The sequence below is a fragment of the Loxodonta africana genome, chromosome 1 (genome assembly GCF_030014295.1).
Source record: "Loxodonta africana isolate mLoxAfr1 chromosome 1, mLoxAfr1.hap2, whole genome shotgun sequence".
Classification (NCBI taxonomy): Eukaryota; Metazoa; Chordata; class Mammalia; order Proboscidea; family Elephantidae; genus Loxodonta; species Loxodonta africana.
The window spans coordinates 64,640,133-64,658,178 of record NC_087342.1 but is presented as its reverse complement, the minus strand read 5'-3'; the positions used below and the strand labels follow the sequence as shown (position 1 = coordinate 64,658,178).

Genomic DNA, 18,046 nt, shown 5'->3' with positions numbered 1-18,046 from the left:
GCATGCGAGCTTCCACTGACACCCATGTGGTGGCTGTGCATGAGGGGCATTGGCTGGAAATAGAGTCAAGGTCTCCCACATGGAAGGTGAGAATTCTACCACTGAACCACCTATGACCCCTCCTTAGTTATACCTCTATATAATGAAGGTTGGGAGGTTCCACTGCAGCCACTATAGTTTTGGTGAGTGAAGCAATAGGAACGTCACTATTATACTTAACTCTTTGAGTTGAGACTTTCAATGGCCCCTTCATTGGCCATCCCACAAGCAGTCCTGAGTGTGGCAGCTTTATATGGTATCTGTTATAATAGGAAAAGGCCAGAGAATCCGCTCCATTTCCTTCTTTTATTATCATGTCATCTCCTTACGCTGGTAAGAAAAATAGTAGTCCAAAAACAAGAGAGGTTTTCATAAATGATTGACTTCTAGAAGTGGCCCCTCATTCAATGGTGATTGAAGTCCATTGAAAGATTGGTAAAATCTATTTTGGAGTCCCTGGGTGGCACAAACAATTAACTTACTTGGTTGCTAACCAAAGTTTGGGGTTCAAGTCCACCCAGAGCAATATTGGAAGAAAGGCCTGGCAATCTACTTCCAAAAAATGAGCCACTGAAAACCCTATGGAGCACACGGGGTTTTACTCTGACACACCTGGGGTTGCCATGAGTTGAGGTTGACTCAATGGCAACTGTTGTTTTTTTTTTTATTAACTTTTATTGAGCTTCAAGTGAACGTTTACAAATCAAGTCAGACTGTCACATATAAGTTTATATATACCTTACTCCGCACTCCCACTTGCTCTCCCCCTAATGAGTCAGCCCTTCCAGTCTCTCCTTTTGTGACAATTTTGCCAGCTTCCAACTCTCTCTATCCTCCCATCCCCCCTCCAGACAGGAGATGCCAACACAGTCTCAAGTGTCTACCTGATATAATTAGCTCCCTCTTCATCAGCATCTCTCTCCAACCCACTGTCCAGTCCCTTTCATGTCTGATGAGTTGTCTTCGGGAATGGTTCCTGTCCTGTGCCATCAGAAGGTTTGGGGACCATGACCGCAGGGATTCCTCTAGTCTCAGTCAGACCATTAAGTATGGTCTTTTTATGAGAATTTGGGGTCTGCATCCCACTGATCTCCTGCTCCCTCAGGGGTTCTCTGTTGTGCTTCCCCTGTCAGGGCAGTCATTGATTAAGGCCGAGCACCAACTAGTTCTTCTGGTCTCAGGATGATGTCGGTCTCTGGTTCATGTGGCCCTTTCTGTCTCTTGGGCTCTTAGTTATCCTGTGACCTTGGTGTTCTTCATTCTCCTTTGCTCCAGGTGGGTTGAGACCAATTGATGCATCTTAGATGGCCGCTTGTTAGCATTTAAGACCCCAGACTCCACATTTCAAAGTGGGATGCAGAATGTTTTCATAATAGAATTATTTTGCCAATTGACTTAGAAGTCCCCTTAAACCATGGTCCCCAAACCCCCGCCCTTGCTCCGCTGACCTTTGAAGCATTCAGTTTATCCCGGAAACTTCTTTGCTTTTGGTCCAGTCCAGGCAACTGGTTTTTTTAAAATACATTTTTCAGTTATGCAAATAATCCTCTGAAGAAATATGAGAGGAAATAATTGGTGATTTTACCATGAAGACAATGTCTTGTAATTTTAATTTAGGAAGCTAAATAATTAAAGGGTGAAAACTATATATGGATAAGATGACATTTTCTCCCAAACTACAATAAAAAGAACAGAAATTTAACAAAGATTTCAAACAGAGTCGAGTGCCTTTTTCTAGGAAATACTCGGTAGAATATTATTTATTGCATTGTCTCTGCTCTTCCCTTACCTGCATGCCATGATAGAGTTGCAATAGTAAGATCGAGAATGTCAAATATTAAAATTGGGAGTAAGAGGTAGGTATAAGTTTTTTGTTTTTGTTGTGTGCCCTAGAGTTGATTCCAACTCATAGGGGCCTTATATCACGGAGTAAAACTGCCGCATAGGGTTTCCTAGGCTGTAATCTTTACAGGAGCAGATCACCAGGTCTATCTTCCGCAGAACCAATGGAGGGTTTGAATTGCCAACCTTTCAGTTAGCTGCCAAACGCTTAATGATTGTGCCACTAGGACTCCTTACGTATAAGGTAGGCAGTAGAATTTGGAAATGAGGCAGTGTTAGGCAGTATTCAGTCAGCTGAGAAAGGTCTTTCTTACTTAAGGTGCTTTTTTCCTAGTATTTTTATGAAATTATCGATAAAGGGGCAGCACACTGACATAGCATCAGTGGAGGTCCTTGCTCTTCAGCTCTTTCTCAGTTTTACTCTGTAACACATGGAGTTGCCATGAGTTGGAACCCATTCGATAGCAATGAGTTTTTCTTTTTTTTGGTATGACAATATTTTGGGGCAGTGGTGGTTCAGTGGTAGAGTTCCCACCTTCCACACAGGAGACCTGGGTTCGATTCCCAGCCAAAGCACCTCAGTGCAGCCAACACCCATCTGTCAGGGAGGCTTGTGTGTTGCCATGATGCTGAACAGAATTTAGCAGAGCTTCTAGACAAATCTTGGGCCTTTGCTCCTCCATGTTTAAGTTTTTTGAAAAAAACCTACTGGGATTTATTGTGCATTGAATCTACAGATCAAGTTTAGGACAAACTGCAGTCTTTATGATACTGAGTCTTGTTATTCTTCAGATGTTTTTGTACATCTTTTGTTAGATTTATTCCTGGGTAGCTTGTATTTTCAGCTACTATTATAAATGTCATCTTTTTAAAAATTATATTTTCAAACATTTTGTTGCTGCTATATAGAAATGCAATCAATTTTTTAATGTTCATCTTATAATTGGCCACCTTGTTAACCTCTCTCATTATGTCTAATGATTTATCTGTAAATTCTTCTATGTTACCATTGTAAAAGATTATATCATTTCTAAATAATGCGTTTTGTTTCTTCACTTCCTAATCATATGCCTTTTTATTTAGTCCTTCTATTTATCTTAATGGATTGACTAGGGCCTCTAGAACTTTCTCATTATCTCCCTACTTTACATGGGTTGCTTCTAAAGAGTCACAGTTGAGAATGTTACATGCCATAGGCTAATGGTAGCTATCTTTTATCTAAGAAATTCTCTTTTGTTCCTAGTCTCCTAATACTTCTTATTGGGAATGAATTTTGTATCTTATCAAACGCTTCCTCTGTATTTCTTGAGATGATAATGTGGCTTTTCTCCTTTAAGCTGGTAATTGGGTAAAAGACATTTGTGGATTTTATAGAGTTAAATCACTGTCATATTCTAGGATAAAATCCAATTCGGTCAGTGTTATTCATGCTGGATTTGGTTTGCTAATAATTGGCTGAGAATTTTTTTTTTTCATCTATGTTCATAAGTAAGATTAGCATGTGAGTTTTCTTCTTTGTACCGTCTTTATTTCAGTTTGGTATTAACATACTGACCTCAATATTTAGACAGAAACCCTCTTTTTCAATTCTCTGATTTTTTAAAAAAAGATTGTAATGATCAGTTTCTCGAAAGTTTAGTAGAACTTGGCTATAAACCTTCTCAGCCTGGTGTTTTCTATGGAAGGATCTTAACTACTAATTTCGCTAATACAATGGCTATAGGACTGTTCAGATTTTCTATTTGCAAATCAGTTTGAGCTTTTATATTTTCCTATGTATTTTTCTCTTTGCTAAGTTTTCAAATTTATTGGCATCAAGTTATTAATAGTTTTCTTTTAATATCTTTAAAAAATGTTTTATTATGGAAAATGTAAAAAAGTACACAAGTAGAGAGGCTAATATAATAAGCCCACCTTTCCTCGTCATTCACCTTCAATCGTTATCAATTTGTGACCAGTTTTGTTTTAATCTACACCAAGGACTGACAAACTATCGCTTATGGGCCAAACTATGGTTTATGGCCCACCACTTGTTTTTGTACTGCCCATGAGCTAAAAAAAGGTTTTTATATTCTTAAATGGTTTTTAAAAATCAGAAGAGTACTATTTCCTGACATGTGAGAATTACATGAAATCAAACTTTAGTGTTTATAAATAAAGTTTTATTGGAACACAGCCATGATCATTTGTTTCATAACGTCTATGGGTGTTTTTTGGCTACAAAGGTGAAGTAGAGTCATTTCAACATAGATCTGCTAACCCACGAAACTTAAAATACTTATTTTTTTGCTTTTTAAAGAAAAAAAATATCTAATCTTTGCTCCATATCTTTTAACATTTCTTTATTATTTTCTATTCCTTATCTCTCTATGGTATAAAAAAAAGTATATTCTGGGCAAATTTGGTAGATTTAATTTTCAGTATTTCTTCTCTCTTCAACTGTATCTAATCAGTTATTTTAGTCATTGTCTTAGTTATCTAATGCTGCTACAACAGAAATACCACAAATGGGTGGCTTTAACAAGAAGAAATTAATTTTCTCACAGTTTAGGTGGTTAGAAGTCTGAATTCAGGGTGCTGGCTCTAGGGGAAGGCTTTCTCTCTCTTTTGGCTCTGGAGGAAGGTCCTTGTCTCTTTTGATCTTTTGCTCCTGGGCGGTCTTCATATGACTTGGCATCTCTCTTCCCCCATTTCTGCTTGCCCACTTGCTTGTTTCATCTCTTTTATACCTGTAAAGAGATTGATTTAAGAAGCCCAAAACCAAAAAAACAAATCCATTGCTGTAGAGTCGATTCTGACTCATAGCGACCCTGTAGGACAGAGTAGAACTGCTCCATAGGGTTTCCAAGAACCGCCTGCTGGATTTGAACTGCCAACCTTTTGCTTAGGCAGCCATAGCTCTTAATCACTACACCACCAGTGTCTCTGATTTAAGACACACCCTACACTAATCCTATCTCGTTAATATAACAAAGAAAACCCATTTCCAAATGTGACTATAACCACAGGTATATCGGGGTTAGAATTTACAAACACATATTTTTGGGGGGAACAATTAAATCCATAACAGTTATCAGTTGGGTTTTCTTACTGCAAAAAATATTTTTAATTTCTAAAACTTTATTTTATTCTTTTTTCAAATTGATCTGGCATTTTTTTGTTGTTGTTGTTCTTTTTTAAACTGTACTTTAGATGAAGGTTTACAGGACAAAGTAGCTTCTCATTAAACAGTTAGTATACATATTGTTTTATGCCATTGGTTAACAACCCCACAACATGTCAACATTCTCCTTTCTTAACCTTGGATTCCCTGTTACCAGCTTTCCTGTCCCCTCCTGCCTTCTAGTCCTTGCCCCTGGGTTGGTGTGCCCCTTTAGTCTTGTTTTGTTTTATAGGCTTGTCTAATCTTTGCCTGAAGGGTGAACCTCGGGAGTGACTTCATTACTGAGCTAAAAGGGTGTCTGGGCGCCATACTCTCAGGGTTTCTCCAGTCTCTGCCAGACCAGTAAGTCTGGTCGTTTTTTGTGAGTTAGAATTTTGTTCTACATTTTTCTCCAGCTCTGTCTGGGACCCTCTATTGTGATCCCTGTCAGAGCAGTCAGTGGTGGTAGCCAGGCACCATCTAGCTGTACTGGACTCAGTCTGGTGGAGGCCGTGGTAGATGTGATCCATTTTCCTTGTATGTTTAGTTTTCTTCATTCTTCCTTGCTCCCGAGGGGGTGAGACCAGTGGAGTATCTTAGATGGCTGCTTACGGCCTTTTAAGACCCTAGACACTACTCATCAAAGTAGAGGGTAGAACATTTTCTTTTTAAAGTATGTTATGCCAATTGAGCTAGATGTCCCCCAAGACCATGGTCCCCACAGCCCTTGGCCCAGCAATTCGGTCCCTCAGGGAGTTTGAATGTGTCTATGGAGCTTCCGTGACCTTGACTTGTATAAGTTGTGCTGGCTTCCCCAGTATTGCGTACTGTCTCAGATGTGGCAGGTTTTGATCGTCTCTTGTTGCTCACTCACTTTTGTGATACCATCTTTTATTTCTTTAAGTATTTCCTACATAAACCCGTTACTCATTTCGGTCGATTCAATTCTGGCTTATAGTGACCTTGTAGGACAGAGTGCAACTGCCCCATAGGGTTCCCAAGGCTGTAATCTTTATGCAAGCAGACTGCCATATCTTTCTCCCTTGGAGCAGCTGGTGGGTCTGAACTGCAGACCTTTCAGTTAGCAACTGAGTGCTTACCACTGTGCCACCAGGGCTGCTCATTTCCTACATAGTCATTTTATATTCTTTGGTAATTACCGTATTTGAAGCCCTCGAAGTCTAAATCTGATTTTTTTTGCTTCAACTGACTCATACTAATGATGGTTTGTTTCCTTCTGTGTTTGACAATCTTTGATTGTGAGCTCATGTTTGGTATATTCCATCTGTGGTCCTTCTTCAGGGATACCTCATGCAGAGAAGATTTGTGTTTGCTTCTGCTAAGAGCCAGGAAGATGACTATGACCTGTGAGTACTGGAGCTTTCTTGCAATTTCTCTGGCTTAATGTGAGAGTCTCAGGTTCAGTTTCTCAGTCTTACTCAATTGCCCCCATCTTTCTCAATTCCAGCAATAGTACTGGAAATAAATACAGTAGCTGTCAGGCGTGCCTATCTTTCTCACGTGTTGTGAAAAATGTTTCACAACATTTTTTTTCAGCTCACAGTTTTTTAATTTTTTGGCCTTTTGGAAATTTCCTGTATGCTCAGGAACACAATAAAATTACGTTTTATGTAGAATTCAGTTGTTTTGTAGCAGGAGGGCTTCCTAATCTAATCTGCCAGAATGCCAGAGACAAAAATGCTCCCTCAATCTTTTTGTCCACACTGAGCTAATCTGGCCTTCATTTGCTGGATTATCTCCTTCCCAGGACCTGCTAAGGGAATTGTTTCTATACTTTCTACCTTTCCCTTTCCTTTGTTCAACCCTATCCCTTTCCTCATCTTTAGTACTCACTCTATTCTCTTGACAGATAACCAAACTGTGAGTCAATGGTGATTTTACCTTCTCTTTTACTAAAGAAATACTCATTTACCTGATAGGATGGGAGAAAAATGTGGAACAGAACCTGATATTCCTTAAAAAACAAAAACAAAATGAAACAAAAAACCCTCAAAAAAACAGACCTACTGGACTGGTTGAAACTGCAGGACTTCCTGAGACTATTGCCCAGAAATACTTTTCAAATCTTGAACTGAAACTAACCCCTGAGGTCAACTTCTAGCTAAATGACAAATCAGCTCAAAAAAAATAAGTATCATTTATAAGTACTATGCTTCTTTAAAAAATCACCTATATGAGACCAAATGGTCAACAATTACTTTAAAACAAAGATGAGAATGTAAGGGGGCAGGGAAACTAGATTAATGGAAATGAAACAACCAGAATGGAAATAACGAGAATGTTCACCTGTTGTGAAGTCTGTAGCCAATGTCACTGAACGGCTTGTGTAGCGATTGCTGAATGGGAACCTAAACTGCTGTGTAAACCTTCACTGAAAACACGATAAAATACGATTAAAAAAAAAGGGAGTACCCATTTTTGGCTCATAGGTTCTTTTTCAACATCTTGAGTTGCTTTTGCTTAGGATCAAACCTGCATCTCCTTCTCACTGCCTCCTCCTCACTTATACACACACACACACACACACACACACACACATCCTACTCCCATCCCTAACCCATTTAAACATGCTCTCTTTGTTGGCATGTTTTAATTTTTGTTCTCAGATCTCAGTATTTTGGGTCTCCCCCGTGGAATTGCAGTGTTCTATCTTACCCCTTAGGTCTCCAGGGTATGCGTAAATGCTTTTCTCCCTCTCCATGTACAGCGCTGCCCACATAGTCCTCTGTCATTTTTAGATTGATTTGTTACTTTTGCAGCTGTTCTCATCAGTTACAAATGGCTTCAGATGGAAGAGACAAGGCATATGAAATTACTTCGTAAACTGTAAAGCTCTGTACAAAGGCTAAGGACTCTTCAGTGACGTGATGCACAGTATAATATAGGCTTCAACCAAGGCAAATCCCCTTGATTTTGATTATGCAGACAAATGGTATTAAAGGCCCTGAAGCTAAAAAGTGGTCTGGACAGGAAGGAAAGTCTGTGTCTTTCAAAGAGGAAATAGAATACCCTATTTCAGAAGCTGTTGCCAATTTGATTCTTCTTCTATTTAAATAAAGCAAATCCATTTTTTTTTTTTTTTCCAGAGACCAGGAACAAAAGACATGCTGAGAAGTCATCCAAACTCAAGTTTCCTAGTGGTTTCCATCTCAACCAGTTTGTTGTTGTACACATAGGTTGAGAGGACAATGGTAGCCATGTACTCATGAAACATGGTGTGAAAGGATAGAAGGAATTACAGTGGAGAATATGGGTGGGAATCTTCCAGAAGCTTATGTTAATTCAAAATGATAAATTAACTGTGATAGCCAGGCTCTGGTTCCAGGGCTTATACTAGGAAGAGACAGGTTTCTGAAGTGCATGTCTGAGCAGGGGAATTAAGAGCCCTTATGGATACAGCATTGATTCAAAGGGATCAGGTCTTCTTTGATTTTCCTTATTCATTGTCCAGCTTTCACATCCATATGAGGCGGCTGAAAACACCATGGCTTGGATCTGGAGCACCTTAGTCCTCCCGGTGATGCATTTGACTCATGGACTGCCAGAAGAAGGAACAAATCTAATTTGGAAGGACAGCCAAAATGCTCCTTAGAAGCACAGATGGAAAGATTTGTTCTCACATACTTTGGACATGTTATTTTTTTATCAGGACAGGCCAGTCCCTGGAAAAGGTTGTCATGCTCCGTAAAGTAGAAAGCAAAAAAGAAGACCTTTAACGAGATGGATTGACACAGTGGCTGCAACAGTGGACTCAAACTTGATTGTGAGGATGGCACAGGACCAGGCAGTGTTTTGTTCTGTTGTACATAGGGTTGCTATGAGTCGGCACCTAACAGCAACAACGTCAATACGGCAGAAAGTGTTGGACTAGGAGTCTGGAGTCTGTTTTTCTGGTGAAGAAAATAAATCATTGGATTGTCGCAGGACAAAACCAGCTTTTGGTTGGATGTGAGGCTGTCTTCCACCTCAGGTTCTGTGGTTCCGTGATCATTACCAGTTGATGTGCTTTTGTCTGAGCTGACAACCTAGACACTTGATTAATGTTTTGGGTTTGTCTACCGATTTTAATTCCCTGGGCTTGGCCCCCACGTATTTCTGTGTTCCTGGCTACTGTGCAGTCATCCACTATAGTTGAAGTAGGAAAGACACCTCCTGTCCTTCTCACACCAAAAACAACAACTACAAAAACCAGCTGCTGTGGAGTCAATTCCAACCCACGGCAGCCCCATGTGTTATGGAGTAGAACTGTGCTGTATAGCATTTTTAATAGCCGTGAACTTTCAGGAGCAGATTGTCAGCCTTTCTTCTGAGATGTCTCTGGGTGGGTTTGAACTGCAAACTTTTCAGTGAGTAGTCTAGTCTAGCTCTTAACTATTTGCACCACCCAGGGACTCCTGACCTTCCTTTAGGTACTAACTTTATCCACTCCGTTGTATGGTATGTGGTTGAGTCCTAAAACATCCCAACAGAAGCAAATCTGGAGTTATCACTGTTGTTTCTCAGCCATGTCCCTGATAATGCAGACCTTCGTCCCTTCTGTTTCCTATGGGAGTATCTTCTCCCGAGGCACTCCAGCATAAGGAACTCCAGAAGGTTTTAATAGTGCTACACACACACACACACACACACACAGAACAATAATTTCTAGTGTTCTAAAAATTTCAGAACATTTTAATAGATTTTTCTGTTTGTCTTTCAGCCTTCAAGGCCCTAACTTAAGGGCACAATGAAAGGCCTGCTCTTTACATTCTACTGAAAGCAGCAACCTCTGCTATGAATTTTGCTTCTTTAATTTCTGATTGACTCTAGGCTGATTAATTCTATGTGGCCACAGAGAACTGTAGGTAATTAGATAATATGGAGACAATTCTACATAGATAATATGTAGATAATCCTATGCGAGAACTCCTTATTTATATCCCAGTACATGACCTACAATTTTTTTTTAATAATTTTTATTGAGCTTTAAGTGAACGTTTACAAATCAAGTCAGTCTGTCACATATAAGCTTATACACACCCCACTCCATACTCCCACTTATTCCCCCCCAATGAGTCAGCCTGCTCCCTCCCTCCAGTCTTTCCTCCCGTGACAATTTTGCCAGCCCCTAAGCCTCCCTACCTTCCCATTTCCCCTCCAGACAGGAGATGCCACCACAGTCTCAAGTGTCCACCTGATACAAGCAGCTCACTCTTCATCAGCATCTCTCTCCAACCCATTGTCCAGTCCCTTCCATGTCTGATGAGTTGTCTTCGGGAATGGTTCCTGTCCTGGGCCAACAGAAGGTTTGGGGACCATGACCGCCGGGATTCCTCTAGTCTCAGTCAGACCATTAAGCCTGGTATGACCTACAATTTAATATTGCCATTTTAGTTCTTGGCATCAGGATTGTGGAGTCTCTGGGTGGTACAAACAGTTAATGCACTCAGCTGCTATCCAAAAGGTTAGAGGTTTGAGTCTACCCAGAGGTACCTTAGAAGAAAGGCCTGGTGAGCTACTCCCAAAAATCAGTCATTGAAGATCCTGTGGAGCACAGTTCTGTTCAGACACACGAGGTCAGTTCTAGTCTGACACACGAGGTCGTCATGAGTTGGAATTGACTCAATGGCAACTGGTTAACTGGGTATCAGCATTATAGTCTAGACCTAGATTAGGGCTCCCCCAGCTGCCCAGATCCTAGAAAATGGATTCATTTGTCTATTCAAGATTGAGTCGTGTCTACCTGAGTAGTCTTCCGCTAGGAAGCTTGTGTCCAGATACACAGGTTGGGAACTGGTAATTGTCCCCAAACCACCCCAGAGCAGAATCTCTCCTGCTTTGTAAAGCTCTCCGGAGGCAAGGCTTCCTCTTTCCTCCGTTTCCATTTCTGCCTCTAACCATCTGTCCTTCCAAGTTTTCCCATAAATAGCTGACTTAAGATCTGACCCTCAGTGTTTACTTCACCTTGTTTCTCCCCCAACTAGATCCTTCTTGCTGAGAGGGACTATGCTTTTTCTATTTGTACTCCAGCACCTAAAGCAGTGCTTGGCATATAGTAAGTACTTCATGCTCATTTAAAGACAAAGTGAATAAATATTTCCCTTCATGGACATTTAATAAGTAAATAAAATTAACTTTCCTGTAACCATCTTATTTTTCATCTCTTAGCATTACTATAAGGTCGCTATGATTCGGAATTGACTCAACGGAAACAGTTGTCTTTTTTTTTTTTTTTTTAGCATTACTGAGACTGATTTCTAAATTCTCCATAGTGTAGAGCCCATTTCTAAAACAATATGCTGATAAGTTCTGAATTATAAAATATCTACACATGCTAGTTCCATAGTCGTGTTTTTAAAGGATGCAGTCCTAAATAATTGAGTCAAACTTACCTTATCTGAATATTACAACGAGCGTTTGTTTTTTATATGGGTATTCCTGTTTTGTTTGTTCTCTTCCTCGGTATTGCACCTGGAAGGAGGAAGTGCCTCTGTAGTGTTCAGCTTTTAACACTGGTTTGACCATTAGAGGAGCCCTGGTGGCACGGTTTGACAGCTCGGCTGCTCATCAAAAGGTCAGCAGTTCGAATCCCTCAGCCGCTCCTTGGAAACCCTATCGGGCAGTTCTACTCTGTCCTGTGGGGTCACTATGAGTCAGAATCGACTAGATGGCAACAGGTTTGGTTTGGTCTTTTGACCATTAGAATGTGTGCAGACCCTGGGGTAGGGCAACAGCTATGTTGGATGAGGGAATCAAGTCTCCCAAACACTGGAAAAATGGGACTCTAGGGAGAACTAAGGAGGATAAAAGGCAAAAATGTAAAAAATAAATAAAGTCCAGTATAAATGAGAAAGATGAGGACAGCATCTATGTGTAAAAACACCTCTGAGCTCACAACAGCACTGTGTTGCTGTTGTCTTTTGACAATACTTTTTTTTAAAACATCTTAAATCTCAGACATCTCATCTGCAGAACAGGAATAACTCAGGCATCAATAAATAATTCATTTATTAGGTTCTTCCTATTGCTGAGTACTATTCTAGGAACAAGAGTGAACAAAGTACCTCTCCTCATTGAGCTTAGATTCTAGAAGGCGAGAGATAATAAATACATATGTAATATGAGGACGAGACATGTACTTTGAAAAAAAAATATAAAGCACTCATATAAAGCACTTAAAATAGTACCTAGCATCACAATAGCCACAAGGTGGAAACAATCCAAATTTCGGTCACCTGATGAATGGATAAACAAAATGTGGCGTATCCATACAATAGATTGTCTAGCTATGAAAAGCAATGAAGTACTGATACATGCTATGACACGAATAAACCGTGAAAACATTGTGCTGTTACAGAAGACAGACACAAAAAATCCACATATTGTATGATTCCATTTATTCGAAATATCTGGAACAGGCAAATGCATAGAGACAGAGAAAGCAGATCAGAAGTTGCCAGAGGCTGGGAGCAGGGAGGAATGGGGAATGATTGCTTAATGGGTATGGGGTTTCCTTTTGGGGTGATGAGGACATTATGAAACTAGTGGTGATAGTTGCCCAACATCGTGAGTGTACTAAATGTCACTAGTGGTAAATTTTACGTTATGTGCATTTTATCACAATTAAAAAATGTCTGGCTGGCATATTTTAGGCATTCAACAAATTATATACATACGTATATATATATAATTTTTTATACCACAGTAAACAAAAATACCTCTCAAACAGGAGATCACTTGCCTAAATAATTAAATTTCCAAGCACCAGAATGCTATGCAGTCTTTGAAGAGAATAAACATGATCTATTAAATATTTTTTTTTAATTAAGTATTAACATGGAAAGATGTCCAAGATGTATTTAGTGGAAAAGAAAACAACTGTTGAATAGCACATACGGTATAACTTACGTTAAAATACACATGCACACACACGTTCCTATACACCTAGTAAATGACTGGGCTGGAAGGATACACCCAGAAAAATGTGAAGAGTGGGTTACCTCTGGGTGAAGGATGGGGGACCAGGGAATTTTTCTTTACTTCATACCCTTCTGCTTTGATGATGTGGGCACAATGCATAAGACTATAGAGTTTTATATAAGTGCAGAGAGTTAACGGTGTGACATGGCACTTAAAAAAATCCTCATCTGCTAATAGGTGCCGTTTATAAGAAAGAACCTAGAACAAGGGAGATAATTGCTAGTCTTGAGAATTAAAATTTATCACTTCCATACCTCTTATATCAACACCCATGGAAGCAGTAGTCAAGAAATCAAAAGACGCATTACATCGGACCTCTTTAAAGCATTGAAAAGCAAAGATGTCACCTTGAAGATTAAGGTGCGCCTGACCCAAGCCATGGTATTTACAGTCGCATCATATACATGTGGAAGCTGGACAATGAATAAAAAGACCGAAGAACTGACGCCTTTGAATTGTGGTGTTGGCGAAGAATATTGAATATACCATGGGCTGCCAAAAGAACGAACAGGTCTGTCTTGGAAGAAGTACAAGCAGAGTGCTCCTTAGAGGCAAGGATGGCGAGACTGCATCTGACATACTTTGGACATGTTGTCAGGAGGGATCAGTCCCTGGAGAAGGACATCATGCTTGGCAGAGTACAGGGTCAGCGGAAAAGAGGAAGACCCTCAACGAGGTGGATTGACACAGTGGCTGCAACAATGAGCTCAAGCATAACGATTTTAAGGATGGTGTAGGACTGAGCAGTGTTTTGTTCTGTGGTACACAGGGTCACTATGAGTCGGAACCAACTTGACTCGACAGCACCTAACAACAACATACCTCTTATAAGCAGTAAAACTTGACTTGTAAAGTCACTTTCTTAATATAAAACTTTTTCTTCAATACCTGGGAGCGATCTCTGCAGGTGGTTAAAGGGATGTGGTAAGTTCTACTTCACAGAATACCTAGCCCACCACAGGTACAAAAAATATTTGCTCAGCATTCCCAGAGTTACAGATAAACCTTAAAGCATTAGATGTTTTGAGCTTTTATTCAACCTTTTCTCCTTAACTTATTAGAAACCAGTTGCTATGGAGTCGATTCTGTCTCATGACGACCCAATGTGTGTCAGAGTACAACTGTGCTCCATAACGTTTTCAATGGCTGACTTTTCAAAGTAGATCACCAGGCCTTTCGTCCGAGGCACCTCTGGGTAGACTTGAACAGCCAACCTTTACTTAGCAATGAACATGTTAACCATTTGCACCACCCAGAAACTCTGATTTCTTAAAGAATGTCTTTAAAAATTAACACAGGAGTATAATATTTTTAAAAATCCATCCACAAATCTCAACTCTTAAAAAAAAAATCATTTTATTGATTCTTTACCATACAAAATTTATTCAAATTACACCCATTTGAAGTGGTAAGATCACAGCTAGAGAACAGGTTATCCTGTATCAAATCTATTTACAAAATCCATCATAAAGCGCCTTTTTTTTTTTTTTTTTACATTATATTACAGATTTTCTTTTTTCAACTAGCATACAACACAAAGCTAAACCGATTAGTAATTTGCCTACTCCCAATTCAGGAGAAGTACTTCCTTTTTACAAAATCACGTACCCCATAGGAAAAGAAATTACCACAACTTGACACTTGCCACCTGTCTTCCTCTTCAAGGCATCTTCCTTCAAAGTCCTCCTCTTAAACCCACAAGTTGTCATGCACACACTGAGTTCTTACTTTCATTTTCCTGAAAGCTAAAGCTTTAAATACTGCAATTTTATTTACAGATCTACACTTAAAACGACGACGACAACAAAAACAAGAACCACAACAAAAGACACAAACAAAAATACACTCTTAAAAAATTACAAACCAGCTAGAAAATATTCTGGCAGTGTTTACAAATTAATTGCTATTTTTTTTTTTGTACAAAATTGCTAGATAATGAAAATATGAGACGACTACATAACAACTTAAATAAAACCACCGCTATGCACAAATCTGTACATATAAACACACACCTAACACTGTTTGACAGCTCATGTCTTGCCCTTTATACACTTTAGTTTCTAAGGCTCACGCAGTCATAATTCGCGTATTTGTAACTTTCAGCCATTTCATGTGTGAGCTTTAATAGCAGCAACGCAATGGTACCAGGAAACCTGCATACTTAGTACTTAAAGTAACACAAATACTGTAGTACTAACCCACTTTGTGTGCCAGATACTATGTCAAAAATAAAATGACAAATGCCAACAGAATACAGTATGGGGCATTTAATTGATGTACCTCAGTTAAGCCCCTTCACTGGAAAAACCCGACACGTGAAAGAACGTTTCCGACTTATTAGTATTCCTTTCGTTTTGCAGAAACAATAAATACAGCATTACATTACCAAAAGGTTTGACAAGAAATTAAAACACACAACTACCTAGCCAGGTGAGCTCACTCTTCAGACTTTGGAAAAAAGTCAGCTTTGTGCAGCTGGCAGAGAGAATTACACAAGGCTGGAAGCAGAGGCAGCTAACCAGATGAGATAAATATGGGGAATGGGAAAAAGCTTGGCATAAATGGTTTCCCATACAGGAAAAAACCCCACAGTGCATTTCCAGTAGGCACTTAACACAAAGCTTCCCCTCCCTCCCCACCCCAATGCTTCATCTCGGACCAAGTCCGGTGGTGTGTGTCAGGGGAGGAGGGTGAGGATGGAGGCTGAAGAAGAAAAAGGAAGATAATCTGCACCTTTGTTTTTCTCCCCAAACATACACCCACGCATACCTACACAAATGGTTTAAAGTGCTGGTGTCACTTCTGCTGACCCCACCACCACTTTGCATATTGTGAAAACCCATCTAGAGTAAACTGGCTGGGGCTTTCTCTATTTTTTTTCCTAAGGGATTATTTTCTATTCAATGAAACGCATATTAATTGAGTGCCTACTATGTGCCTACCGCTGTGTCAGGCACATAGCGTTTTAACTGCTCTTTTTTTTTTTTAAATGACAATTCCCCCCTCATTCCCGCAGTCTTTAGCATCCAGCGAGTGGATCTGGATGGAGGTGCTATGCCACATGCCTGGTGGGAGATGGCTGTCTCCAACTGCCAGTGAGGAAGCTATTCTTGGACATACCCAAGAGAATTTGCAACCTGGGACAACGTTCCCAAAGAGTAAACCGGGAGATGCCCTGGCATCTTATCCCTTCATTTTCTAGGGTCTAACTTCCCTTGGCCCAACTTACTCCTTCACAGTCGAAGGGGACTGGGTTGTGGCCAGGACTGTAACAGCACCAGACACAGTGGCGGCTCCCTCTTCTTATCAGCTTTAAGTAAATGCCACTATATCCTCACGGAATGGGCAGATCTTTCTTCCGAGAGGCCTCTCCATCTGATCTCCCTGAGTGCGATGTAAGAGAGCCCTTTTCCCAGTCACAGGTGCCTGGGGAGTCCAAGGATGGAGGGACCCATCCCTGCTGCTCCTTGGGACTGCTAACCTGGTTCTCCTTTCAAAGGAGCCACCACGGCGATGACCTCCAGGACTGGCTCACACCAAGCTCCCCCTTCAATGAAGGGAAGCTTGATGGGACCCCACTTCTTGCAGAGGCTGTTAAAACTTAGATCACACAGGTTTAGATACTCTGATCAGTAGAGGTTCTTTCCCTCTGCTTAACCAATTTGAATTAGCCAGAACCGCTTCCTAGTAAACAATTAAATTGAAATGGTGATGGGTGCCACAGGAATGCTTAAATGGCAGCTAAAAAATAAAAAAAAGTTTAAAACAATCCACAAAGAACTCCTAAGTAGGCAATGGCTACAAATAAACTTTAAACTTACAAGGACATTGGGGGCGGGGGGCGGGAGTGGTTTATGGAGACAGGAAAAGCCACAACAGCTAAGAGTGGCAGAACTCTATAATTCTTCTGTATTTGCGACAAAGATTTGAAAACAGGTTCTTCATATGGAAGGCTGTGGAGGCGCTCCTGACCTCCTCGTGTGACAGACAGTACATAGCTTAAACTGAATCATGACAGTAATTTAAATATTCCTAAGAAGAGCTGAAGAAATTCATTTCATACTTTTGCATGACTTCAAGCTTACATTTCCTGCAGTTTCATTCCATATTAGCAGACCCCAAAGACATGCATTCTGCGGAGAAGGCACGGCTTGAAATGCTATTAAGGAAGATTGCTGTTTTCAAGTGGGCCAGGTGGCCAGACCTCATCCTACAGCCCATCCGTCAGGCACCGCAAGCCAATCGGGGAGGGAGACACCTGATTGCACATTTTCTCACTTGCTGACTCATCCATGAGATTGGAGCCTGGGGCAAGGCAGGGCGTTCCCAAGAGAGCCTGCAACTGTGCGTTTAGACAATTTTTTTTTTAATTCATTAAAATGTCAGCTTTGTTTTGAAGTTTGTAGTTTACTTCATGATAATATCTTGGAGGAAGAAGGTAGGAAGGGACAACACTGCATGACAGAGGTTCTGGTTCCATAATAAAAACATATTGGTTTATAAGGAGGGTTCACGCGAAGCGTAATCAACTACACATGAAGTCTTCCACCAGTGGAAGCTTTTCCAAATCGTAAGCATCAAAGAGATCACTGATGCCTTCTTCCTCCCCCAGGCTTAGTAGATAGTCTTCTTGGAGCAGAGGAGGCAGTAAGTTCACAAATGGTCCTTCTAGGTTGGAAGGAATTTGGTCCTCAGTCTGCTGTAAAAGGTTGGCGGGAGAGGCCAAAGGAGAAAGATTTGCCATAGAAACGGAGCAATCGCTATGTCCTGAGTTGGTTGAAGCCAAGTCTGAAATGAAAAGATTGGTGGAAACAAAGAACCAGTTAGAAGAAGAAAAGCAAGTGAATCTTTTGGAAGAATGTATATATATGTTGCTTGTTACAAAAAAGTCTGGGGGGAAAAATATGTGCCCTTGGCTGAAGATAATCATAGCACTTTTATGAAACAGATCACCTTTTGTGCCAATGGACAGGAAAGAGCGACTGGTCTTTGTTCTAGCTTACTCAAACATCTTTTTAAATACCTACCTGTAGCGATACAAAT

At 40.3% G+C, this 18,046-nt stretch overlaps 1 protein-coding gene across 4 annotated transcripts in view; it reads right to left on the bottom strand.

The window, feature by feature from the left end:
* Positions 1–14,340: 14,340 nt before the first annotated feature.
* The window catches only part of E2F3 (E2F transcription factor 3), a 104,235-nt gene continuing 100,529 nt past the window's right edge, over positions 14,341–18,046 (bottom strand). For all 4 annotated transcript variants that reach the window (XM_010596187.2, XM_064281314.1, XM_064281317.1 and 1 more), the window contains one exon: positions 14,341–17,791. In XM_010596187.2, the coding sequence (XP_010594489.1) occupies positions 17,529–17,791 (263 nt within the window). In that variant the 3' untranslated portion in view covers positions 14,341–17,528. The remainder of the gene's footprint in view (positions 17,792–18,046) is intronic.